This window comes from Engystomops pustulosus, chromosome 2, assembly GCF_040894005.1.
Source record: "Engystomops pustulosus chromosome 2, aEngPut4.maternal, whole genome shotgun sequence".
NCBI classification, from domain to species: domain Eukaryota; kingdom Metazoa; phylum Chordata; class Amphibia; order Anura; family Leptodactylidae; genus Engystomops; species Engystomops pustulosus.
Window position 1 is genome coordinate 63120480 of NC_092412.1, and position 24293 is coordinate 63144772.

Here is a 24293-nt window from a genome sequence, read left to right on the forward strand (position 1 = left end):
CATAAAGCCCCGTCTGGTGTAGGGCTGCAGTGACTTTGTGGACTTTCTCCCATAAGCAGCTCGGCCACAGTGATCTTGGGGTTCTTCTTTACCTCCCTCACCAATGCTCTTCTCCCATTACTGCTTAGTTGGCTGGACGGACATATCAAAGAAGAGTTGTGGTCATCCCAAATGTCTTCCATTTAAGGATTATGGAGGTCACTGTGCTCTTAGGTACCTTGAGTGCCGGAGAAATTCTTTAGTAACCTTGGCCAGATCTATGGCTTTCCACAATTCTGTCCATAAGCTTATTGTGCTTATTTCTTACACCTCATGATTCTTATGAGGTCTTATTCATCTGTGTGCCTTTCCTTATCTAGTTCAATCAGTTTAACTAAACACAAATGGACTACAATGGAGAAGTAGAACCACCTCAAGCAGGATCAGAAGGAAATGGACAGCATGTGAGCTAAATATGTGTCTCACAGCAAAGGGTCTGAATACTTGACCATATGATATTTCAGTTTTTCTTGTTTAATAAACTAAATAAAATATCTCCATTTCAGTTTTTTTTCTGTCAAGATGGGGTGCAGAGTGTACATTAATGAGCAAAATAAGAACTAAAAAAGAGGGATAAATTTAAAGGGGTCTGAAAACTTTCCATTTCCACTGTACATCACATTTCTGATACCATTGACTCTGATGCTAAGAAAAAACATATTTGCCATGCAAACTCTTATGCTGGACAGATAAGGGTGTAATCCCACACGTAAATAGTAATATGAATAAAAAATTTATTTTTACGAATAGAAGGCATAAAATGCGACATAATCAACCCCATATTTGTAACATAGTCCATCATGAAGACTCATGCTATTATGCTACATATACATGAATGTCCATTTTAGACATGTATCCCCTATCCACAGGTTAGAGATAAAGGATTTATAGTTTATTTTTAGCAATGGATGAAATCCATCGGCCATCCATCACACATATGATTCCATGATAAGGAACGAATTTATGTAAAAAAACAAACAATAAATATGACGTTTCCATATAGAAATGATGCATTGCTTGGGCAGATATGTAAATGACTAAAGATGTGGTCTGACTAGACAGTGACCAAAATTTATGAAAGCATTTGCGCCACTTTTCTGTCTGACTTTGAACTGAAAAGAACATGTGAACTGCTTGCACAAGTATTAATAAAGTGTCTGCGCCACTTTTGTGTCACGTCTGCACTATTCTTGGCACAAGACAAAATTCCACACCTAAAGGGGCGTTCCAATGCAACTCATTTGTTGGACCGTGCACCACATTTAATACAGCAACTCTACAGAATTGGGCCGCTTGCTCTATATTAAAAGTGTACAATAAAAAGAGTTGGACCAGTGCAGGGTGCACCATATTAATGAAAACAGTGCGCCAAACCCTGACAACCCCTTTAAGGCGGCCTGTTGTGGCGATCACTGCGGTCTTGTGGACATGACATCCCTGGAGATTTGCTGCACCATGACATGGCATCTTGTCACACATAAGACAGTGAACAGAAGGGCCCATGGACGGTGACAGCCTTGGGTCGTGTTCAGACTTGTACTTTGTAGGTTGTTTTTCTGTTCAATTCTAGGGATTAAAGCAGTTTGTGGATCGTTCACATGACTGATCCCACAGCATTGACGTCAATGGCGTCTGTCATGGTCATTTTAAGTGAAAAACTGACATTTATTTTCAGCCATTTATACAGAATTGGTGACAGAGATTCACCTGAGCAGATCCTACAATGTATTATTTGTAGGTGAAGCCCCCTCCATGCTACAAGTGCCATACATGACAGGACACAAGGATGGATACTGTTCTCCTCCCTCATCCTGTGTGATCACGTGGTGTGCGGAGACGAGGGATCACATGACCGTGACATCATTAGCAGCGCCATCCCTTGTAAGGTGTTTGCGTGTCACGCCTCGGTTGGATGACACATTTGAGTCCCTGGTTATGGCGGGAGAAGTGTCTGGATGTGGAGCGATGGTGACTGTGCTGCTAATCCTGGCTTCTCTCCTGTGTGCGGCGGCAGGTAATGAGGAGTCATTATCACTGCGGGCTGCCTGACTTACATGGACTGGGCACCTCCTGGAAGATGGCTGCGCCCATGGTGACAGGTGCGGGGAGCGCACACGTGTATATAGCAGTATACAGGAGGACTCCTGTACATGACGAGGTCAGGGGCCTGTGTCACACGTGTATATAGCAGTATACAGGAGGACTCCTGTACATGACGAGGTCAGGGGCCTGTGTCACACGTGTATATAGCAGTATACAGGAGGACGCCTGTACATGACGAGGTCGGGGGCCTGTGTCACACGTGTATATAGCAGTATACAGGAGGACGCCTGTACATGACGAGGTCGGGGGCCTGTGTCACACGTCAATATAGCAGTATACAGGAGGACGCCTGTACATGACGAGGTCAGGGGCCTGTGTCACACTTGTATATAGCAGTATACAGGAGGACGCCTGTACATGACGAGGTCAGGGGCCTGTGTCACACGTGTATATAGCAGTATACAGGAGGACGCCTGTACATGACGAGGTCAGGGGCCTGTGTCACACTTGTATATAGCAGTATACAGGAGGACGCCTGTACATGACGAGGTCAGGGGCCTGTGTCACACTTGTATATAGCAGTATACAGGAGGACGCCTGTACATGACGAGGTCAGGGGCCTGTGTCACACGTGTATATAGCAGTATACAGGAGGACGCCTGTACATGACGAGGTCAGGGGCCTGTGTCACACGTGTATACAGGAGGACGCCTGTACATGACGAGGTCAGGGGCCTGTGTCACACGTGTATATAGCAGTATACAGGAGGACGCCTGTACATGACGAGGTCAGGGGCCTGTGTCACACGTGTATATAGCAGTATACAGGAGGACGCCTGTACATGACGAGGTCAGGGGCCTGTGTCACACGTGTATATAGCAGTATACAGGAGGACGCCTGTACATGACGAGGTCAGGGGCCTGTGTCACACGTGTATATAGCAGTATACAGGAGGACGCCTGTACATGACGAGGTCAGGGGCCTGTGTCACACGTGTATATAGCAGTATACAGGAGGACGCCTGTACATGACGAGGTCAGGGGCCTGTGTCACACGTGTATATAGCAGTATACAGGAGGACGCCTGTACATGACGAGGTCAGGGGCCTGTGTCACACTTGTATATAGCAGTATACAGGAGGACGCCTGTACATGACGAGGTCAGGGGCCTGTGTCACACGTGTATATAGCAGTATACAGGAGGACGCCTGTACATGACGAGGTCAGGGGCCTGTGTCACACGTGTATATAGCAGTATACAGGAGGACGCCTGTACATGACGAGGTCAGGGGCCTGTGTCACACGTGTGTATATAGCAGTATACAGGAGGACGCCTGTACATGACGAGGTCAGGGGCCTGTGTCACACGTGTATATAGCAGTATACAGGAGGACTCCTGTACATGACGAGGTCAGGGGCCTGTGTCACACGTGTATATAGCAGTATACAGGAGGACGCCTGTACATGACGAGGTCAGGGGCCTGTGTCACACGTGTATATAGCAGTATACAGGAGGACGCCTGTACATGACGAGGTCAGGGGCCTGTGTCACACGTGTATATAGCAGTATACAGGAGGACGCCTGTACATGACGAGGTCAGGGGCCTGTGTCACACGTGTATATAACAGTATACAGGAGGACTCCTGTACATGACGAGGTCAGGGACCTGTGTCACACGTGTATATAGCAGTATACAGGAGGACGCCTGTACATGACGAGGTCAGGGGCCTGTGTCACGTGTATATAGCAGTATACAGGAGGACTCCTGTACATGACGATGTCAGGGGCCTGTGTCACACGTGTATATAGCAGTATACAGGAGGACGCCTGTACATGACGAGGTCAGGGGCCTGTGTCACACGTGTATATAGCAGTATACAGGAGGACGCCTGTACATGACGAGGTCAGGGGCCTGTGTCACACGTGTGAGCTTCTGCTTCAATATTCAGTCTATGGTGGAGCAGAAGGAAACCAAAGTATGCCCCCAAAAATGCCCTTTCTTGTCCTGTCAGTGATGTATTCCACACAATATGTACAAAACTAATGGCTTCTATTTCAACCAGAAGCTGGTAATTACTCAGCCTTAAAGGGCATCTACCATCAGGATGAAGGACTGTATGCACCTGAGGGGCTCCAGGCTCCATAAGTGTTATAGGAGCCCCTCAGGCTCATTTGCATAACGTCCTTCATCCTGGTGGTAGATGTACTTTGGGTGATCTTCATATCCATAATGTTGTGGGTCTCATGCAGTTACTGACCATGTATCTGATGGCTACCACCCACTTGCAGACTTTTAGGGCATATTAATGCTGTGCTGAAATGGGAAGGTGAAAAGATATTAAAGGAGTTATCCGGGTGTTAAAATTTACTGAGGGCCGAGCTGAGGTGGGCTATTTAAACATAATAAACATCTACTTACCTCGTCTGGCACTGCTGATGTCCCGCGGTCCGGCTCCTCTGTGCGCAGAGGTCGCACTAACATTTTTCCAGAAGGGTAAAAATACTCCTCTCACCATTTTTGAGGAGTATTTTTACCCGAGGAGGAGTATGAAAATTTTGGTAAAACACAGCATGCACAACACTACACACAGCACGCACACCACTACACACAGCACGCACACCACTACACTACACTTACACAGCACGCACACCACTACAGAAAGCACTACACTCCACTCACACAGCACGCACACCACTACACTCCACTGGCACAGCACGCACACCACTACACTCCACTCGCACAGCACGCACACCACTACATTCCACTCACACAGCACGCACAACACTACACTACACTCACACAGCACGCACAACACTACACTACACTACACTCCACTCACACAGCACGCACAACACTACACTACACTCCACTCACACAGCACGCACACCACTACACTACACTCCACTCACACAGCACACACAACACACAACACTACACTACTCTCCACTCACACAGCACGCACTACACTACACTACACTCACACAGCACACACAACACTACACTACACTCCACTCACACAGCACACACAACACTACACTACTCTCCACTCACACAGCACGCACAACACTACACTACACTCACACAGCACACACAACACTACACTACACTACACTCACACAGCACACACAACACTACACTACACTCCACTCACACAGCACACACAACACTACACTACACTCCACTCACACAGCACGCACACAACACTACACTACACTCCACTCACACAGCACACACACCACTACACTCACACAGCACGCACAACACTACACTACACTCACACAGCACGCACAACACTACACTACACTACACTCCACTCACACAGCACGCACAACACTACACTACACTCCACTCACACAGCACGCACACCACTACACTACACTCCACTCACACAGCACACACAACACACAACACTACACTACACTCACACAGCACACACAACACACAACACTACACTACTCTCCACTCACACAGCACGCACAACACTACACTACACTCACACAGCACACACAACACTACACTACACTCCACTCCACTCACACAGCACACACAACACTACACTACACTCCACTCACACAGCACGCACACAACACTACACTACTCTCCACTCACACAGCACACACACCACTACACTACACTCCACTCACACAGCACGCACACCACTACACTCCACTCCACTCACACAGCACGCACACCACTACACTACACTCACACAGCACGCACACCACTACACTCCACTCCACTCACACAGCACGCACACCACTACACTCCACTCCACTCACACAGCACGCACACCACTACACTACACTCACACAGCACGCACACCACTACACTCCACTCCACTCACACAGCACGCACACCACTACACTCCACTCCACTCACACAGCACGCACACCACTACACTCCACTCCACTCACACAGCACGCACACCACTACACTCCACTCCACTCACACAGCACGCACACCACTACACTACACTCCACTCCACTCACACAGCACGCACACCACTACACTACACTCCACTCCACTCACACAGCACGCACACCACTACACTACACTCCACTCACACAGCACGCACTACACTACACTCCACTCCACTCACACAGCACGCACACCACTACACTCCACTCCACTCACACAGCACACACAACACTACACTACACTCCACTCCACTCACACAGCACGCACACCACTACACTACACTCCACTCCACTCACACAGCACGCACACCACTACACTACACTCCACTCACACAGCACGCACTACACTACACTACACTCCACTCACACAGCACGCACACCACTACACTACACTCCACTCACACAGCACGCACACCACTACACTACACTCCACTCACACAGCACGCACACCACTACACTACACTACACTCACACAGCACGCACACCACTACACTACACTACACTCACACAGCACGCACACCACTACACTACACTCCACTCCACTCACACAGCACGCACACCACTACACTCCACTCCACTCACACAGCACGCACACCACTACACTCCACTCCACTCACACAGCACGCACACCACTACACTACACTCCACTCACACAGCACGCACACCACTACACTACACTCCACTCACACAGCACGCACACCACTACACTACACTCCACTCACACAGCACGCACACCACTACACTACACTCCACTCCACTCACACAGCACGCACACCACTACACTACACTCCACTCCACTCACACAGCACGCACACCACTACACTACACTCCACTCCACTCACACAGCACGCACACCACTACACTCCACTCCACTCACACAGCACGCACACCACTACACTACACTCCACTCCACTCACACAGCACGCACACCACTACACTACACTCCACTCACACAGCACGCACACCACTACACTACACTCCACTCACACAGCACGCACACCACTACACTACACTCCACTCACACAGCACGCACACCACTACACTCCACTCACACAGCACGCACTACACTACACTACACTCCACTCACACAGCACGCACTACACTACACTACACTACACTCCACTCACACAGCACGCACTACACTACACTACACTCCACTCACACAGCACGCACACCACTACACTACACTACACTCACACAGCACGCACACCACTACACTACACTACACTCACACAGCACGCACACCACTACACTACACTACACTCACACAGCACGCACTACACTACACTACACTCCACTCACACAGCACGCACACCACTACACTACACTCCACTCACACAGCACGCACACCACTACACTACACTCCACTCCACTCACACAGCACGCACACCACTACACTACACTCCACTCACACAGCACGCACACCACTACACTACACTCCACTCACACAGCACGCACACCACTACACTACACTCCACTCACACAGCACGCACACCACTACACTCCACTCCACTCCACTCACACAGCACACACACCACTACACTACACTCCACTCACACAGCACACACACCACTACACTACACTCCACTCACACAGCACACACACCACTACACTACACTCCACTCACACAGCACACACACCACTACACTACACTCCACTCACACAGCACACACACCACTACACTACACTACACTCCACTCACACAGCACACACACCACTACACTACACTACACTCCACTCACACAGCACACACACCACTACACTACACTACACTACACTCACACAGCACACACACCACTACACTACACTACACTCCACTCACACAGCACACACACCACTACACTACACTCCACTCCACTCACACAGCACGCACACCACTACACTCCACTCCACTCACACAGCACGCACACCACTACACTCCACTCCACTCACACAGCACGCACACCACTACACTACACTCCACTCACACAGCACGCACACCACTACACTACACTCCACTCACACAGCACGCACACCACTACACTACACTCCACTCACACAGCACGCACACCACTACACTACACTCCACTCACACAGCACGCACACCACTACACTACACTCCACTCACACAGCACGCACACCACTACACTACACTCCACTCACACAGCACGCACACCACTACACTACACTCCACTCACACAGCACGCACACCACTACACTACACTCCACTCACACAGCACGCACACCACTACACTACACTCCACTCACACAGCACGCACACCACTACACTACACTCCACTCACACAGCACGCACACCACTACACTACACTCCACTCACACAGCACGCACACCACTACACTACACTCCACTCACACAGCACGCACACCACTACACTACACTCCACTCACACAGCACGCACACCACTACACTACACTCCACTCACACAGCACGCACACCACTACACTACACTCCACTCACACAGCACGCACACCACTACACTACACTCCACTCACACAGCACGCACACCACTACACTACACTCCACTCACACAGCACGCACACCACTACACTACACTCCACTCACACAGCACGCACACCACTACACTACACTCCACTCACACAGCACGCACACCACTACACTACACTCCACTCACACAGCACGCACACCACTACACTACACTCCACTCACACAGCACGCACACCACTACACTACACTCCACTCACACAGCACGCACACCACTACACTACACTCCACTCACACAGCACGCACACCACTACACTACACTCCACTCACACAGCACGCACACCACTACACTACACTCCACTCACACAGCACGCACACCACTACACTACACTCCACTCACACAGCACGCACACCACTACACTACACTCCACTCACACAGCACGCACACCACTACACTACACTCCACTCACACAGCACACACAGCACACACAAGACTACACTCACACAGCACGCACACAGCACACACAGCACACTACACTCACCCGGCCTTGATCTTAAGTCCCGTCGCGGGGACAGCCCCTCTGTCCACATGTCTCCCCTGTGGCCGGTGCTCTCACTCCGGGTCTCTCCGGCACGCCCCTTAGTCACGTGCCCCGCTGAGCGGCCCGGAGCGCGCTGCGATCGCGCTAGTGACATTTCCCTCTTTTGCAGCGCGCGCCGGGCCGCTCAGCCTGTGCGCTACAGGGAATAATTGCCATGCGTTCTTTTACGCATGGCAATTATTTTGGGGGGTAATGGCGCCTCATCACGCGTCTATGACGCGTGGTGAGGCGTTAATGCGACCTCTGTCTGTGCGATTACAAGGGTGCACAGCCGGAAGCTCCCATCCGACACCATCTCCCAGCGCGTACAACGCTGAGTAATAGGGACGGATAGGAGGAGCCGGCCACATCGCGGACCAGAAGTTCCCTGTGCGCGGCTACTGTGCCCCTGTAAACAAACAGGGGCACGGATCAAACGGACCGTGACGCGGGACACTGGTGGTGCCGGAGGAGGTAAGTACTTGTTTATTATTTTAAAATAGCCCTGCCCGGCCATAAGTAATTTTTAACATCCGGATAACCCCTTTAATGTTTTACTGGAGGATTTATGTATATTTTTCTGATGCATTTTATATGTGGTTTTAATCTGCACACACGCTGCTGTATGTGTGTATGCCCATAGCCCGGCTGCAGATGAACATGTACAGTCCATGGAAATGAACCCGCAATGTGCTCTGATCCCACAGACTTCCATTCTAATTTTTAACTGTAGTGTAGTCATTGTAGAATAAAGTGTTATCATTCTTGCACATGTTTGTCTGCAACTTAGATGTATGTATATATTAAGTAACGTATTAATTTATCATCAGAATCCAGCCTGATAAACCAAGGACACCTAAGCAAGGCACTATGACTGTGGTAATCTTCTTTTATTTGTTATCCTTGGCCTCCTTCCTCCTAAAATCAACCTTTAACATTGTGCTAATCAGCTTGTGAGGCTACCCTATCCCCTCTGTGCCTTGACTTTATAGACAGTTGCAAGGTCTCCACCTCCCCTGAGACTGAAACCTGAAGTGCTAACAAGTGTTGAGGAAGCAGGGAGCAGGTTGCGACAGTGTAATAGCCTGTAAAGCCAATTTACAGAGGGCAAGGGTAGCCCCTCAGGTTCATTAGTATTATTTTGAAAGTTGATTTTAGAATGAAAGAGGCCATGGATAACAAATATAAAAGATTACCACAGGTACAGTGCCTGCATCTATAAGTAAGTGTAAGATGAGTAACCCTTCCTTGCTCATGGTGCTCCAACACATTACATTGGGAGCAATCTACGTCACCGCTGATCTTCCCGTCTTCATGAATGACCGGCTTAATGAAGACACTGTGAATAATTGGTTGCTAGTGATATTTCTATGTGTGGACCCACCATATTTCTCAATGTAGCAATCCTGGAAGTTGTTTTCTCTCCATTGTCAGTGTTGGGCAATATGCCCCTGAAATGATTGATGCCTCTTTTTTTTTTTTTATATGAAAGTTGTATGATATCTTTATTTTTTTATTTTTTCTTTCCCATAAAGGAATAAATGAAAAATTAAAAATCATCCAACTGATCGAAAGGAAGTCTGACACCTATAATACATCACAGAATTTCTGCTATAAGAAAACATTAGAACCAAAGTGGTTTGACATCTGGACTAAAGTGCAGGTAGGAACCTGAGCAGTGTAGGTGCCAATACCCAGCATCTAAGGATTCTGCAAATGGCTGAATATCAAAATATGCTTTATCAGCGAAAATAAGATGCTTACTATTCTATACTTGGTGACAGTCCACATCTCAGTTATTCCATCAGTTTTTCCATTTGTTATTGTGCGCCTCATCCAGGAATAGAGGCAGACACAGAGATGCGGTACAATACATTTCCACCTGCTCTGAAAAAAAAAAAAAAAATCTTTATTTACATAGTGCCATCAAATTCCATAGCGCTTATATGCTCTATGTATCTATACACACACAGTTGTAAAGCAGCAATAATCCGCTGTAATACACATCGGTTTATGTGTGCATTTTAACATACATTTTATTTTCTTCATATACTATAGATTCGGGTCAACAGCACCGGAATGATTCGAGTGACGCAGGTCGATAGTGAAGAGAAGCTGAAAGAATTAGAAGGCTTTAATTTTGCTGACTTTTTTTCCTTTTTTAAAGAGAAATTAAATGATACCTACATAAATGTGGATCTGCACAGCAATAAAACCTGCATTAAAGTGCATGTAAATGGTGCAGACACTCGTTATAGTGTCATCCTTTATAAAGGTATGTAGCATGTAACGTTACATTTAATCAATTTATTCACATAATTTCTATGGATTATTCTAACTTGCAGACTCACCAGTACTGCTGCAGCCACTTGAAGCAAATATCAATTTTCTGAATGTGGAGAACCCCTTTAAGTGGTCATCATTAGCCAGAGTGCAGTATCGCTAACAATTAATTTCACTAGCAGGCTTGTCTCGAAAATATACAACCTTTTAAATTATTATTAGATTATGGTTAGAGAAGTAGATCTCTACCAAATTGAGTTTCGTTCAGAAGGTCCAGATACATGTAGTGATATCTCTCTCTGGAGGCATCCGTAACAAAAGTGGAGAAGGAAGTCATTTGCAGAAGTTTATTTACAAGGGACCAAAATCTGTTTGGTTTTGGCTTTCTTCAAGCTTTTCCTAACCCTTTTGCCCTTGAGCAAGGGTGGTTTGAGAAATCCGCTCCAAGTGTTTGTTTGATTTCCTGTAACAGACATGCTGAATTGAGTTCAGTGATTATAGGTTTAGTCCAGAAAATACAGGAAGAACAATGTGATCACAGATTTTCTTTTGACTCCTATACATGACTCCATAGCTTAGAAAAACACTTTTGTTCTTCCTTTCATATTGCTGATATAGTCACTCCAAGGTTGAGCACCCCCACCTCTTCACAGATTCTCAGACTGCGTTCACATTGGTCCCCTGTGGGTGCTGCTTGGCCTGATTGCATATGCGCTTCCATAGAAAAGCAAGTGTTTGGTAATGAGCAAACATTGTTTTACATTTTAAAACAATGCCAAACGGCGAGTAGTTTAACGCATGCGTTTTAAAATGAAATGCAACAGCTGACTAGAGATTTGCCTAAATAAATAGCCGTTAACATTTACGTTTACAAAGCATAACCGTTAATATGTTTAAGATGTAATAAGCGTAGATGTTCACAGCAATTTAATTGGGAAAATCTCTCTTCAGCTGTTCCATTATGTTAAATGTCCCCTGGGACCGCACCCTGAGGCTGCGTTAACCGGTGGCATAGCATTGCTTTTTTTGTTGCGTTTTTGACGACCAGCCAAAAGAGACCAGTTTACATCTGCGTTTTATAATCCTATTCAGCTCAAAGCAATTGACTTTTAGATCCTTAAAAAATGCATTCAAAGTTGGGATGTTGATTAAAAAAAAAAATCCAGCAAAACGCATATGCTAAAACGCATCACAAAATGCAACACAAAGGCCAAAACGTAACATGGAGACAGAAGGGCCGCAAACGCATGCATTTAAAGAACAGGAGCGTCTTTTCAAATGCATCAATACCGCAACCAAAAAAACGCAACGTCACATGTGAACTTGGCCTCAGGGTCTCTTTCCATTGACTTCCCATGCTTGCACAGAGCACTTGGAATTTGCAGTGTCTGATGTCAGAGGTTAGGGCGGTGGAATAAGACTGAATGGCTGTGAAGAGGCGCAGGGAGCTAGACTGCATGATCGAGCTTTCCTGCCTCTTGTCGGGGGTAGTTGAATAGAAAAAAAAAATAGTTAATACTATGGGTTAACCCTTTTAAGGACACAGCCTGTACTCTAGGTCTGTTCATATGTTTGCCATGCCTGACATGTTTTTTACCATTTTGCAGGCTTTGATCCCAAGCTCTTTGCCATCTTCCTTATTGGTCTTTTCTTGTTCTTTTATGGAGATTCTCTAAGTCGGTAGGTTTTGGTCTTTGATGCAATAATGTGATAATGTTGTGTGTGCTAGATATATTGGACTGTTTAACACCTTAGTTGACCATCCATACTGATTTCTCCGTCGGCCTCTCAGGGGCCTTGGGAAAAACCTGTCGGCCTAACCCGTTGGGCCCCCCGTGCAAGGAAGAGCAGTGACCCTGCTGTCTAGTGTGGGAGCAGTAGAAAACTGCAGTTATGTCTATACCACTGCAGACCACAGAACTGCGCCCACAGACCTCTAAATTCAGCAGGCGAGCAATGCGTCATTAATCTAAATGAATAAATCAATAAATGAATAAAAATGTCCCAAAGCTCCCATAAGATATAGTTACAAAGGACCATTTGTTCCTCTGTTTTGTCTGTTTCACAGAAGTCAACTTTTTTACTATGGCACTGGAATGAGTGTGGGGATGGTGGCCTCAATACTGATCCTTGTGTTCCTGCTGTCCAGGCTGCTGCCTAAGGTACTTTTCATAAACTTTTATGATGATACCTGTCTATGGGTGTAAGCTGGCTCTTTTATTCTTATTCATACAAAGGGCGTACATGGTATTGAAAGGGAAGGGGGTAATGTGCTCCCATATCAGTGGCTCTTTTACAATTTTCAATTACTTGCCACTGTAAAACAGTGGCAGGCAAATAACTAGAAATATGAAAAATTTGCTTTATTTTGTCATTTTTCCATTAAAATTTAACAAGCGGTACATAAATATGTACATTGTCAATTCATCAGCATTTTCTATGTTCAGAGGCAGAGGGTGCATGTACTTTTGCAAAGTGTCTGCAGCTCTTTATGCTGTCCACTAACTGGCTAGAGGGGGGGGGGGCTTGCTTCAAACGGTCATATCTCCTGAACAGTGGCACCTAGAAACACAATTCTGGTGTCCTGTTAAAAAAGAGTGTCTCCGGTTAATACTATACCAGTATCTAAGTGAAACTGCACTGTCGATATTCACTCTTAAAGTTAGTTGGACTTTTTTACTGCAACTTTTACAGTGGAGATCTCCAGATCTGTTTCACATAGTGATAACATATTAAAGGGGGAGATTCTCATTTTTAATTGGACCCAGAAGTGTTTTTCAAGATGCCAGAGTAAAGGAGAAATTACTATTTAAAATTTGACATTGTCATGGTGTGTATTTATATATATATATATATATATATATATATATATATATATATATATATATATATATATATATATATATATATATATATATGTGCTATCTACATGGCTATAAACATACGGCTTCAAAGAAACAGATCCTGATAAATTGGCACGACCATCTGATCACAGAACTTTGACCTTCTATTTTACTGTTTGAATATATAGATGTTTTTTTCTTTGCCTTATTTCTACCTTATCCGCCTGCTCTAGAAAAGCCCTTTCTATATGCTGCTGGTGGGAGGCTGGTCCTTCTCCCTGTATGTCATCCAGCTGGTGTTTAAGAACTTCCAGGGAATCTGCACGGAGTACTGGCAGTATCTACTAGGTATGGTTAGTATAACATTATTTACATGTTACTTTCACCATTTTTTTTTTTTGTGCTAAATACATGAACTATTGATGTACACGTCTAGTTGTTATCACTGAGGTAGATGTTCGCAGTTGCACCAAAAGGAAATTTCTTTTCTTTGCCATTTAATCACTTCTGTTTTACATGTGATGTTGTTTTCTGTGTAATGTGCTTTTAATATTGGATTAGAAGCTTAAAGGAAACCTACCATTTCAAATGGTCGGTTTAGGCTGTAAACACCGAGCACCAGCTCAGGGTGAGCTGGTGCCGGTGCTTAGTTTCGTTAGTGTTAAAACCGCGGTATCGCGGTTTTAACACTTTTTAAACTTTATAGCATAAACTGCTTCGGCGCTGAGTGCGCACGATCGTGCGCGCGCCTACACAGGAAATGCCGCAGGCGTTGCGCGCGCACGATCGTGCGCACTCAGCGCCGAAGCAGTTTATGCTATAAAGTTTAAAAAGTGTTAAAACCACGATACCGCGGTTTTAACACTAACGAAACTAAGCACCGGCACCAGCTCACCCTGAGCTGGTGCTCGGTGTTTACAGCTTAAACCTACCATTTGAAATGGTAGGTTTCCTTTAATATATTTCCACCACTTATTCCACCTCCCACAACTATTCTGTCTCTTAGGTTATTTGGGCGTTGTGGGCTTCATCAGCTTTGCCGTTTGCTATAAATATGGACCATTGGAAAACGAGCGGAGCATAAACCTGCTAAACTGGACTCTACAACTTCTTGGATTATTGCTCATGTACATTGGCATTCAAGTGAGGAACGTGGCACTGGCGATGATTGTAGTTGCATTTTGTACCAAGCAGATTGAATACCCAGTTCGATGGGCACACTGCTTATACAGGTAACTAGCACGACGTCTGTCTGTCATCACTCTTTTCATAGACTTTACCTATCTTTGGTATGGGCAGCCGCCAGGGGCCCAAGGCTTCTAAGTGGCCCGTGACAACTCGAATCAATCTCCAAGTTTGATGCTGCCTTGTAGAGCTAATAATGAAAAGGACCTCCAGCCTTGAAATCGTCAAACTTTCAAGACATGTGTACACCAGGGTCCATTCAGGACCTTTGTAGGTCCTCCATCTGTAGAACTAAAAGTGGACAGGGGTAGCTTGATTCTATTTCCTTCATATGGTACTAAATGCCATTAAATTTGAGATGGGCCACAATTACAGCCCATGGCCATCTTAATCCATCCCTGCCCCAGGCCACACAACAATTTGCGGTTTCCAAGGTGCTGGAATTTATAGAGGGATTGATATGGTTTCTGTAAGGGGAAGTTACAGAAATTTTATTGGAAATTGTGTATCAATTCTTCATGGTTTTCAGATATCTGTCCTTCTATAGAAAGATTCTATGTTTTACTTTCTGTGGATAGAAATCTGTCCCTGGTCATGTGATGTCACAGGGTTGCACGGCTTGATAACAAGTAAACATAGAAGCTTCGTATAGAATGACAGCAAACGGAGATCTAGAAAACCATGAGGAATTGATACAGAAAATATATTGGAAAATGGTATGATTTTTTTTTTCCTTGCACAATTCATATCAATTATTTGCTGTAAATCCCTTTAATCGGTTCAGAGTCTGCATTTTGGATGTCATCAAATCACACGTTGATTATGTATCCTCAGGATCAATTATCATAAAAACGGGTGTGGGGAGGACCAGGAAAAACTAATTTCAGAATAATGAATACCTTGCTATTTTCTCTCATTTGGGAATGTTACAGGATCCTAGTTAAAAACAGACGCAGGCCTGAGCCACCTCGTCTACTAACAGAGGAGGAATACAGGAAGCAGGGGGAAGAAGAAACTAGGAAAGCCTTGGAAGACTTGCGGCAGTACTGCAGTAGCCCAGATTTTCAAGCTTGGAAGGTGATCTCACGTATACAATCACCAAAAAGGTAAAGGTTTTTTTTTGTCTTCTGATAATACTGACCTATCTAAACAAGTCATAACATCTAACATAATAGGTCCAGTCTGTTACTTTTGCAGCCAGGAGCCTCCTTCCTTTTAAAATTATACTAATGAGCCTGTAGTGCTCTGGTGGGTTTTTCCAGAGCCCCTCAGTGCTGTAGCTTCACAGGCTGTTACAATGAGCAGAATGGGACCCCCTGCACTTTGTGCTGCAGCTACATTACATAGGCAGTGTAAGGTGAGAGTGTGTAGGGGGTTGGGTGAGACATGTTCTACTCAGTGTAACAGCCTGTGAAGCAGTGAACAGTATGGAGGGCCTCTGTTAACAACCCCAAGAACTTTTCAGACTCCTTACCATAATTTTACTTTGGTTTTCAAAAGGAGACGGCAATGGATACCAAATATAAGATTACCACAGTCGTGGTACCTGGATCTATTATCCATGCTCAATTTTGATGTTAGATTTTCTTGTAATGATGTTATAATCCAGCTCCGTGGTACGTAGGATAAATATAGCTGCCACCAGTAAGTTTATGTCCTGCAGAAAACCAGCCTGCATACGGGTCCATAAAGGGAAGACTAAAGTCATGGCTTCGGTAATGTTAAGTAGAGAAAAAAACATGTTATGTAAAATTGTCCCAGTCTTGGAGGAGTTAAAGCTCCTGAGAGTTGTATGGAAAGAATGTGGGAAGGCCGGACAGAGTAAATCAGCAGGCAGATGCTATTTTAGGCAAGGCTCAGTTTAGTTTTCCTGCTTAGGACAGCTGGTGCTTCAGTGCTTAACTACTTTTATTATAGTTGTATAATATATGATGTTCACATCTGTCCCCTGAAACCTACGACAACAACATTGGAAACTTGAATGCAGAAAAGGGGAAAAAATTTGTTTTTGGTTATGGCAACTTGTGAAGGTGCATATAAATGTATTTTCTGGTAGATTATGTTCATAAGAGAAGTGCCATGTGGTACCTGGGTGGATTTGTTTTGTGTTAGTGTGTAGATTGCAGTGACATATCGACATCTAGTGGAGAAAAGTGTCAATGCGTCTGTTACCTTGGTCACCAATAATGGTCATTAGCAGTGGGGTTTTCCACTGCTTAAACAATGTTCATACTTTTAACACTTGAAACCTGAATCCTTTATTATTATTATTATTATTATTATTATTATTATATTTTTTTCTTTTTTTTTTTTTCTTTTTTCTTTTTTTTTTTTTTTCTTCTTAAAGTGGACACCTGGCACAATATGAAAATAAGCTAATTCAATAAGCTATGAATAAAGTCCACAAATAATATATTATAAAAATGTCCTATTCCTGATCTGAGGCAACATTGTTACACCACTCAACCTTGGGCTACATTCACACGAACGTGTGACTGGCATGCCGTAGCATGGGCCTTCGGGAGAGGAGGAGGGGGGTGACCACTGCTCACACCCACCTCTCTCCATAGAGATATATGGAGCACGGCACCGTAATGCAGGAAAAGATAGGACATATCCTATCTTTTCCTGGGTATGGAACGGTACGGTGCAGCTATGTAGCGCTCCTTACCGTGCTGTGCGCCCATTGCTGGCTTATGGGTGATGTATATACGGCAGTCACCTATACGTCCCCCCAACGGTCATGTGAATGTAACCTTTAGGTGCCACACCAGTTACTAGCATCCTACATGAGCCAACAACCACAACGCAAAAAACCCCCCATAAAATGCCGGCCCTGAAATTAAATAGCACAGTACAGTAATTACCAGAGCAGACAAGGTTAATAAAACTGACAAGTAATAATACTGGGGACCTCCAGGGCAGACCACTAATACTGGAGAATCTAAGAGCAGATAAATACATCTTCTCCTTCCTGCACCACACTGCAGCTTCTCTCCTCCTTGTGCCTCTCTGCTCTGTTTCCCATGCAGGTTGTATGTGGCTGCATCGGGACTGGGAGCAGAACTGTCCCAGGAGCAGGAGGGTGACCTGGGAGCAGCACAGTACAGCTGACAAGTACCTACTTTCCCTGGGTCCTCTCCTGCTCCCTTGCTCTCCCCCGCTGATTGTATGCAGTACAACCAGGAGCAGAAGTGGATACAGGAGCAGTTCAGCACAATTAACAAATACTCACCTCTCCTGCTCCCCTGGACCAGTCGGCTCAGGGTCCTGACCCCCGACGCATACAGAGTCAGGATACAGAGTGGAACAAGAGGAGCAGTGAGACCTTCTCATCTGAACCCTGGTCTCCTACAATAATGAAAGCTTCCATCAGTTATGGAAGAGCTCAATATGCAGGATGTATACTGCATATGGCCTGTTGAAAACAGGATGTGCACCCAAGATCTAGACCTTTTGTTGTGTTAAATGTGTGATGCACTTTATGTACATGCTTAGTAGTGAAGCTCTTCTAAAAAGTTTGGCTTAGACTCAACTGGTCTGATGGCATGACAACTCTTGCTTTTATTTTGGTTACCTACAGCAACTTGTAGTTGGCAAAGACTACAATGATTGTGTAACACGGGCAGTAGCAGTTGGTGGTGGTGCACAACCCCTGCTATTCACCTTTGTGTAGCGTCACTGCCTGTCTCCACACTACTAATCAAATACTAATGAGATATCCTATGGATAGGGCAATGTTAGTCTGTGTGCCGCTTGGAGAGCCCTTTTAATTCTCATTAGTTCTGTACTTGGCATGTTAGATTATATACTTGTTTTTACAAAGCGGTGAGTTTTATGATGCAAATATCTTATTGCTCGCTAGGTCAGAATATTCAAGGACCATGGTATCCCCTCAGTGGAAAGAGAGAAGAGGAAGGGAGAACATGGTACATACTTTTCACTTAAGGCACTTGTTATCCACTAGTTAGATTGTTTGTCACTCCTGTCTTTTACACATTTTTCTAATTTGGCGTTTTCAAATTTAGGGGACTGGATGATGGTAATAAAAAAACATCATATTATTATTATTATTTTTAAGAAGTGGGAAGTAGCAACCCATATTTGTCCAGTTAACAATGCAAAACAAGTTTTCCTGAACACAAGTGTTTAGGTCTGTCTTTGGGAGTAACTCTTCAACGATAAGTTTGAATTGCGTTTGTTTGAGCGCAAAGTGTAAATGTAACCTCTAAACGGTTGGCCAGGACCAACTATTGATGACCTATTCACAGGATAGGCCTTGCAATAATAAGTTAGCGCTGTGTAAACACGGGCACAGAAACTGCTGACACTGTGGCCGTGTATTGGCCGATACCACCACTACAGCTGCGGCCTTTGTGTACACGGTGTATAACATCCTATTGGAGAAAGGGTTGGGTGTTGTGAGCCCACCTGAGGATAGGCAATCAATTGGTATTCCTGGCTGTTCCTTTTAATGTGCAGAAGGTTTGGTAATTTATTAATGACTTTAGTAACAATCTTCTTGGTTATGTGACCCATCAGGTTCGCTGACTTTGTGGAAGGTTCATCACACTTGACGTCCAACGAGGTTTCTCATCATGAACACGAGTATGGCATCGGGGGATCTTTCTTTGAGGACGAGTTCTTTGGGAATGAGGGGGATACAGACTTTGAAGATGACGTTGACGCTTCTTATTCAGAATTTCATAGAGACCAACCTAATAACATGGCTGGGTCACCGCACAATTGAGGCGTCTAGGAACACCACGTGCCCATAAGCCATAAGATTTCTCTCACACTTGTGTCTGTGCGCTTCCTGGACGCACAGGTATATGAGCCAGCTATTTAACAGGGATACGGAGCTTTCGCTCCGCAACATTTTGATGGATGTTTACCAAAAACTTTTCAGTTCTTTTTGTACATCCCTGATCTGAGTTTTTCTAAAGAATTTCTGCACTTTTTTTATGCAGCTATGCAAAAACCATTCTACAAGAGACTTCCTTCACAAACCTAGCCCTGTGCTCCCCTCGGGTCCAGTGCTGGCTCCCGTCCAGATGTTTTTACTATGATGTGCTGAAACCGCAGAAATGAAGGATCAGGAGTTGGCACCAGAACATCTGAGGTTGACTTATTCACAAGACTGCTTGTAAAGAGGATCTTCTACCTCTAACTTCCACTTTTTTGACCCTGAAATAGGTGCCGCTCTATTGTTTCTGGAATGGTCTTTATCTTTGTTCGTTCACAATTAAGACCATTTCAACACCCAGTAAACTTAGCTACTTTTACTGTCAGATGGGTGCTACTAGACCACGTCCACACATTTGTCCGTTAAAAAAAAAACTTCTTTAGCATATTGGCTGCCAAAGCGAATGACTCTGACATCGGTGAATGGTTCTCTTTAAACATAATTGTGATGCATGTGGACAATCCCTTTAAGTGAAGAGGAGAAGTGAAGATACTATTTTAACTATACCATGCGCTGCCTTGGAAACACAGCAGCTCCATAATTCATTTGTTTTTTTTTGTTTTTTAAATGCCAAAGATTTTTGTGTTTAGTTTGCTGCTGTTCTTTTTTTTGTGTGTGTTTGTTTTTCACCTCACTGGTCTCTCCAGTAATCAGTACTGGCCGCTTCTTAGCTTTTTTTTGTCAAAGATTCCCCTTCCTGTGTAATAAAACCTGTATTTGAGACATAACATCTTAGTGCTCTGTATGAGCCATGTATTTGTATGTGTGTGTATTATCTTTTTATGTGCATTGACCACAACACTGAATTACAATCAAAATGAACTTTGCTATTTTTTTGGAGCATCACTAAATTTTAGAAACCATTTTTTTTTCTTTCAGAAGTCAATAGTGCAGGTGATTTAATATCAATCTTTAATGAAAAAAAAGGCTTTTTTTGCTCCCTGCAGGAAAGAAGGAATCTGGAAGTAGCGCTTAGGTCTGTGCACTGCGAATACTCTCTAGCCACTTGTCCATAACTGCTTCCATATTTGGATAATAATTCACTTGATGATTCCAGTGCCTGTAAGGAGTTAAGTCACCAGATCCTTTAATAATTTTCTCTTCTCTTTCTGTTTGGAGTATGGAAGTTTATTTAGACCCACTTGGGGTGAAATAAAATGGAGAAAGTTTTGGGTTTTTTTTCTCCTTTGATGATAAATAATATAAAATTTAATATGACTTGTAATATTCATTTATGAATTAAAAATGGCTTATAGCCTTGAAGTTATGCTTTAAATGCCCCAAGTACATACACCATGGTGCTCTACTTATACATTTCATGTTTCCCTGACACTTTAAAGAAAACTTTTATCTCTATATAGAGTCTAAGTGCGTCGTTTCCTTCTTTCCATGCTGCCCATCACTACACGGCATTACCTCTCTACACAAGGATTGACATTTCCTATTGAAATTGATCTGGGTCCTGCTGCTTTCTGTTCCTTTTTAAACCTCTTGCCCATTATCAAGTTTGTTGTGACAAATTTGCTGCATCTGCTCCTGCACTCATTTGTGTCGCTTGTGGGTGGTTGGCTTTTACCGGTCAATATTGGTAAGGGTTTCCTACATTTTAGAAAGCCCAATGTAGGAAAAGTCTACTCTGCCTCTTTTCTACAAATTATATCCTCTTGTGCAAATCCCTTTTTTCTATATACATCTGCCATCAAAATCCATCACGATAAACCTTATTCATAGATCCAGGCAACGGCACTGTGGTAATCTACTTATTTGTTAACCATAGCCTCCTAAAAAGCAATGTTTAAAATGATGCTAATGAGCCAGAAGTGCTCTGGGGGGGGGGGGGGGGAGAGTTACTAGAGCACCTCTGTGCTGTGGTGTCACAAGCTGTTACATTGCTCAGGAGCATTTCCCCTTTGCTCATTAGCCTGGATCTATGAGTAAGTGCCCCTGGTTTATCATCATGAATTTTGATGGTAGATTCCCTTTAACCTCTAAGCCATGCATGTTAAAATATGTTATTACTGCATTAATGTCATAATGGGTAGTAGCCGATATGTCCTCGGTCAACAAAGTTTACAAGTAAATATATTGATGAAGAAGCCATAAAATGCAATTTACACAAGAAGGCTGGAATCCTTTCCTCTTTTCCTACATTTTAACCACTTATGTGTTTTGACTGTTCAAACTATAGGAGAGAAAATATTGAATCACTCCCTTTTTAGAACTGGTCTGTCATGGTGGGAGCTTGAGTCCAGGACCACTAGATCTGTTGCCACAGGCCTGGCCTGATCAGCACAGCCCATTCTCTTAATCCATGTACTTGTGGCTATGTCTGCTACTGAACCCGTGATACATGTGGTCCTAATGATTGACATTCCAAGGATTCCAAGATATAACATTGATGTCCAATGTTGAAACTCTCCATCTAGAAGCAAGGAAAGTTATTTTGAGATGGATCACCTAGATTAAGTAGTGATTACATATGCATTTACTATTACATTGGTACTGTACTACAGGTTCATACCCTTACACCTTATGGGGGTCTCTTCATGTTTTGTTTGTGTCTTCAAGATCATATATCTTTTATAAAGAAGCATGTTTGTGTAGATTTAATAATGTAAAATATATTTTATTAAAGAGACTGGTTTGTTAAAAAAAAAAAACCTTCCTTTTATTTGATTTCTTTATAATCTTTTAAACTCACCGGCCACTTTTATTAGGTACACCTGTCCAACTGCTTGTTAACACTTAATTTCTAATCAGCCAATCACATGGCGGCAACTCTGTGCATTTAGGCATGTAGACATGGTCAAGACAATCTCCTGCAGTTCAAACCGAGCATCAGTATGGGGAAGAAAGGTGATTTGTGGCCTTTGAACGTGGCATGGTTGTTGGTGCCAGAAGGGCTGGTCTGAGTATTTCAGAAACTGCTGATCTACTGGGATTTTCACGCACAACCATCTCTAGGATTTACAGAGAATGATCCGAAAAAGAAAAAACATCCAGTGAGCAGCAGTTCTGTGGGCGTAAATGCCTTGTTGATGCCAGAGGTCAGAGGAGAATGGGCAGACTGGTTCGAGCTGATAGAAAGGCAAAAGTGACTCAAATCGCCACCCGTTACAACAAAGGTAGGCAGAAGAGCATCTCTGAACGCACAGTACGTTGAACTTTGAGGCAGATGGGCTACAGCAGCAGAAGACCACACCGGGTGCCACTCCTTTCAGCTAAGAACAGGAAACTGAGGCTACAATTTGCACAAGCTCATCGAAATTGGACAGTAGAAGATTGGAAAAACGTTGCCTGGTCTGATGAGTCTCGATTTCTGCTGCGACATTCGGATGGTAGGGTCAGAATTTGGCGTCAACAACATGAAAGCATGGATCCATCCTGCCTTGTATCAACGGTTCAGGCTGGTGGTGGTAGTGTCATGGTGTGGGGAATATTTTCTTGGCACTCTTTGGGCCCCTTGGTACCAATTGAGCATCGTTGCAACGCCACAGCCTACCTGAGTATTGTTGCTGACCATGTCCATCCCTTTATGACCACAATGTACCCAAAATCTGATGGCTACTTTCAGCAGGATAATGCGCCATGTCATAAAGCTGGAATCATCTCAGACTGGTTTCTTGAACATGACAATGAGTTCACTGTACTCAAATGGCCTCCACACTCACCAGATCTCAATCCAATAGAGCATCTTTGGGATGTGGTGGAACGGGAGATTCGCATCATGGATGTGCAGCCGACAAATCTGCGGCAACTGTGTGATGCCATCATGTCAATATGGACCAAAATCTCTGAGGAATGCTTCCAGCACCTTGTTGAATCTATGCCACGAAGAATTGAGGCAGTTCTGAAGGCAAAAGGGGGTCTAACCCGTTACTAGCATGGTGTACCTAATAAAGTGGCCAGTGAGTATATATACACAATACTTGCTTTGGACTTTGGACACATAGTACTATATTAAGTGGTACAATTGGGTTCATATACTTTATA

The 24293-nt window shown here is 44.4% G+C and overlaps 1 protein-coding gene across 1 annotated transcript; it reads left to right on the forward strand.

Moving 5' to 3' along the window:
* Window positions 1–1826: 1826 nt before the first annotated feature.
* Window positions 1827–21513, forward strand: NEMP1 (nuclear envelope integral membrane protein 1). The gene is given in 11 exon segments (XM_072134922.1): window positions 1827–2053; window positions 10559–10686; window positions 11082–11298; window positions 12914–12986; window positions 13375–13468; window positions 14383–14497; window positions 15156–15381; window positions 16267–16440; window positions 19200–19227; window positions 19229–19263; window positions 19877–21513. Coding segments are annotated over 11 exon segments (1464 nt in total). The 5' UTR covers window positions 1827–1887; the 3' UTR covers window positions 20085–21513.
* The last annotated feature ends 2780 nt before the right edge of the window (window positions 21514–24293 follow it).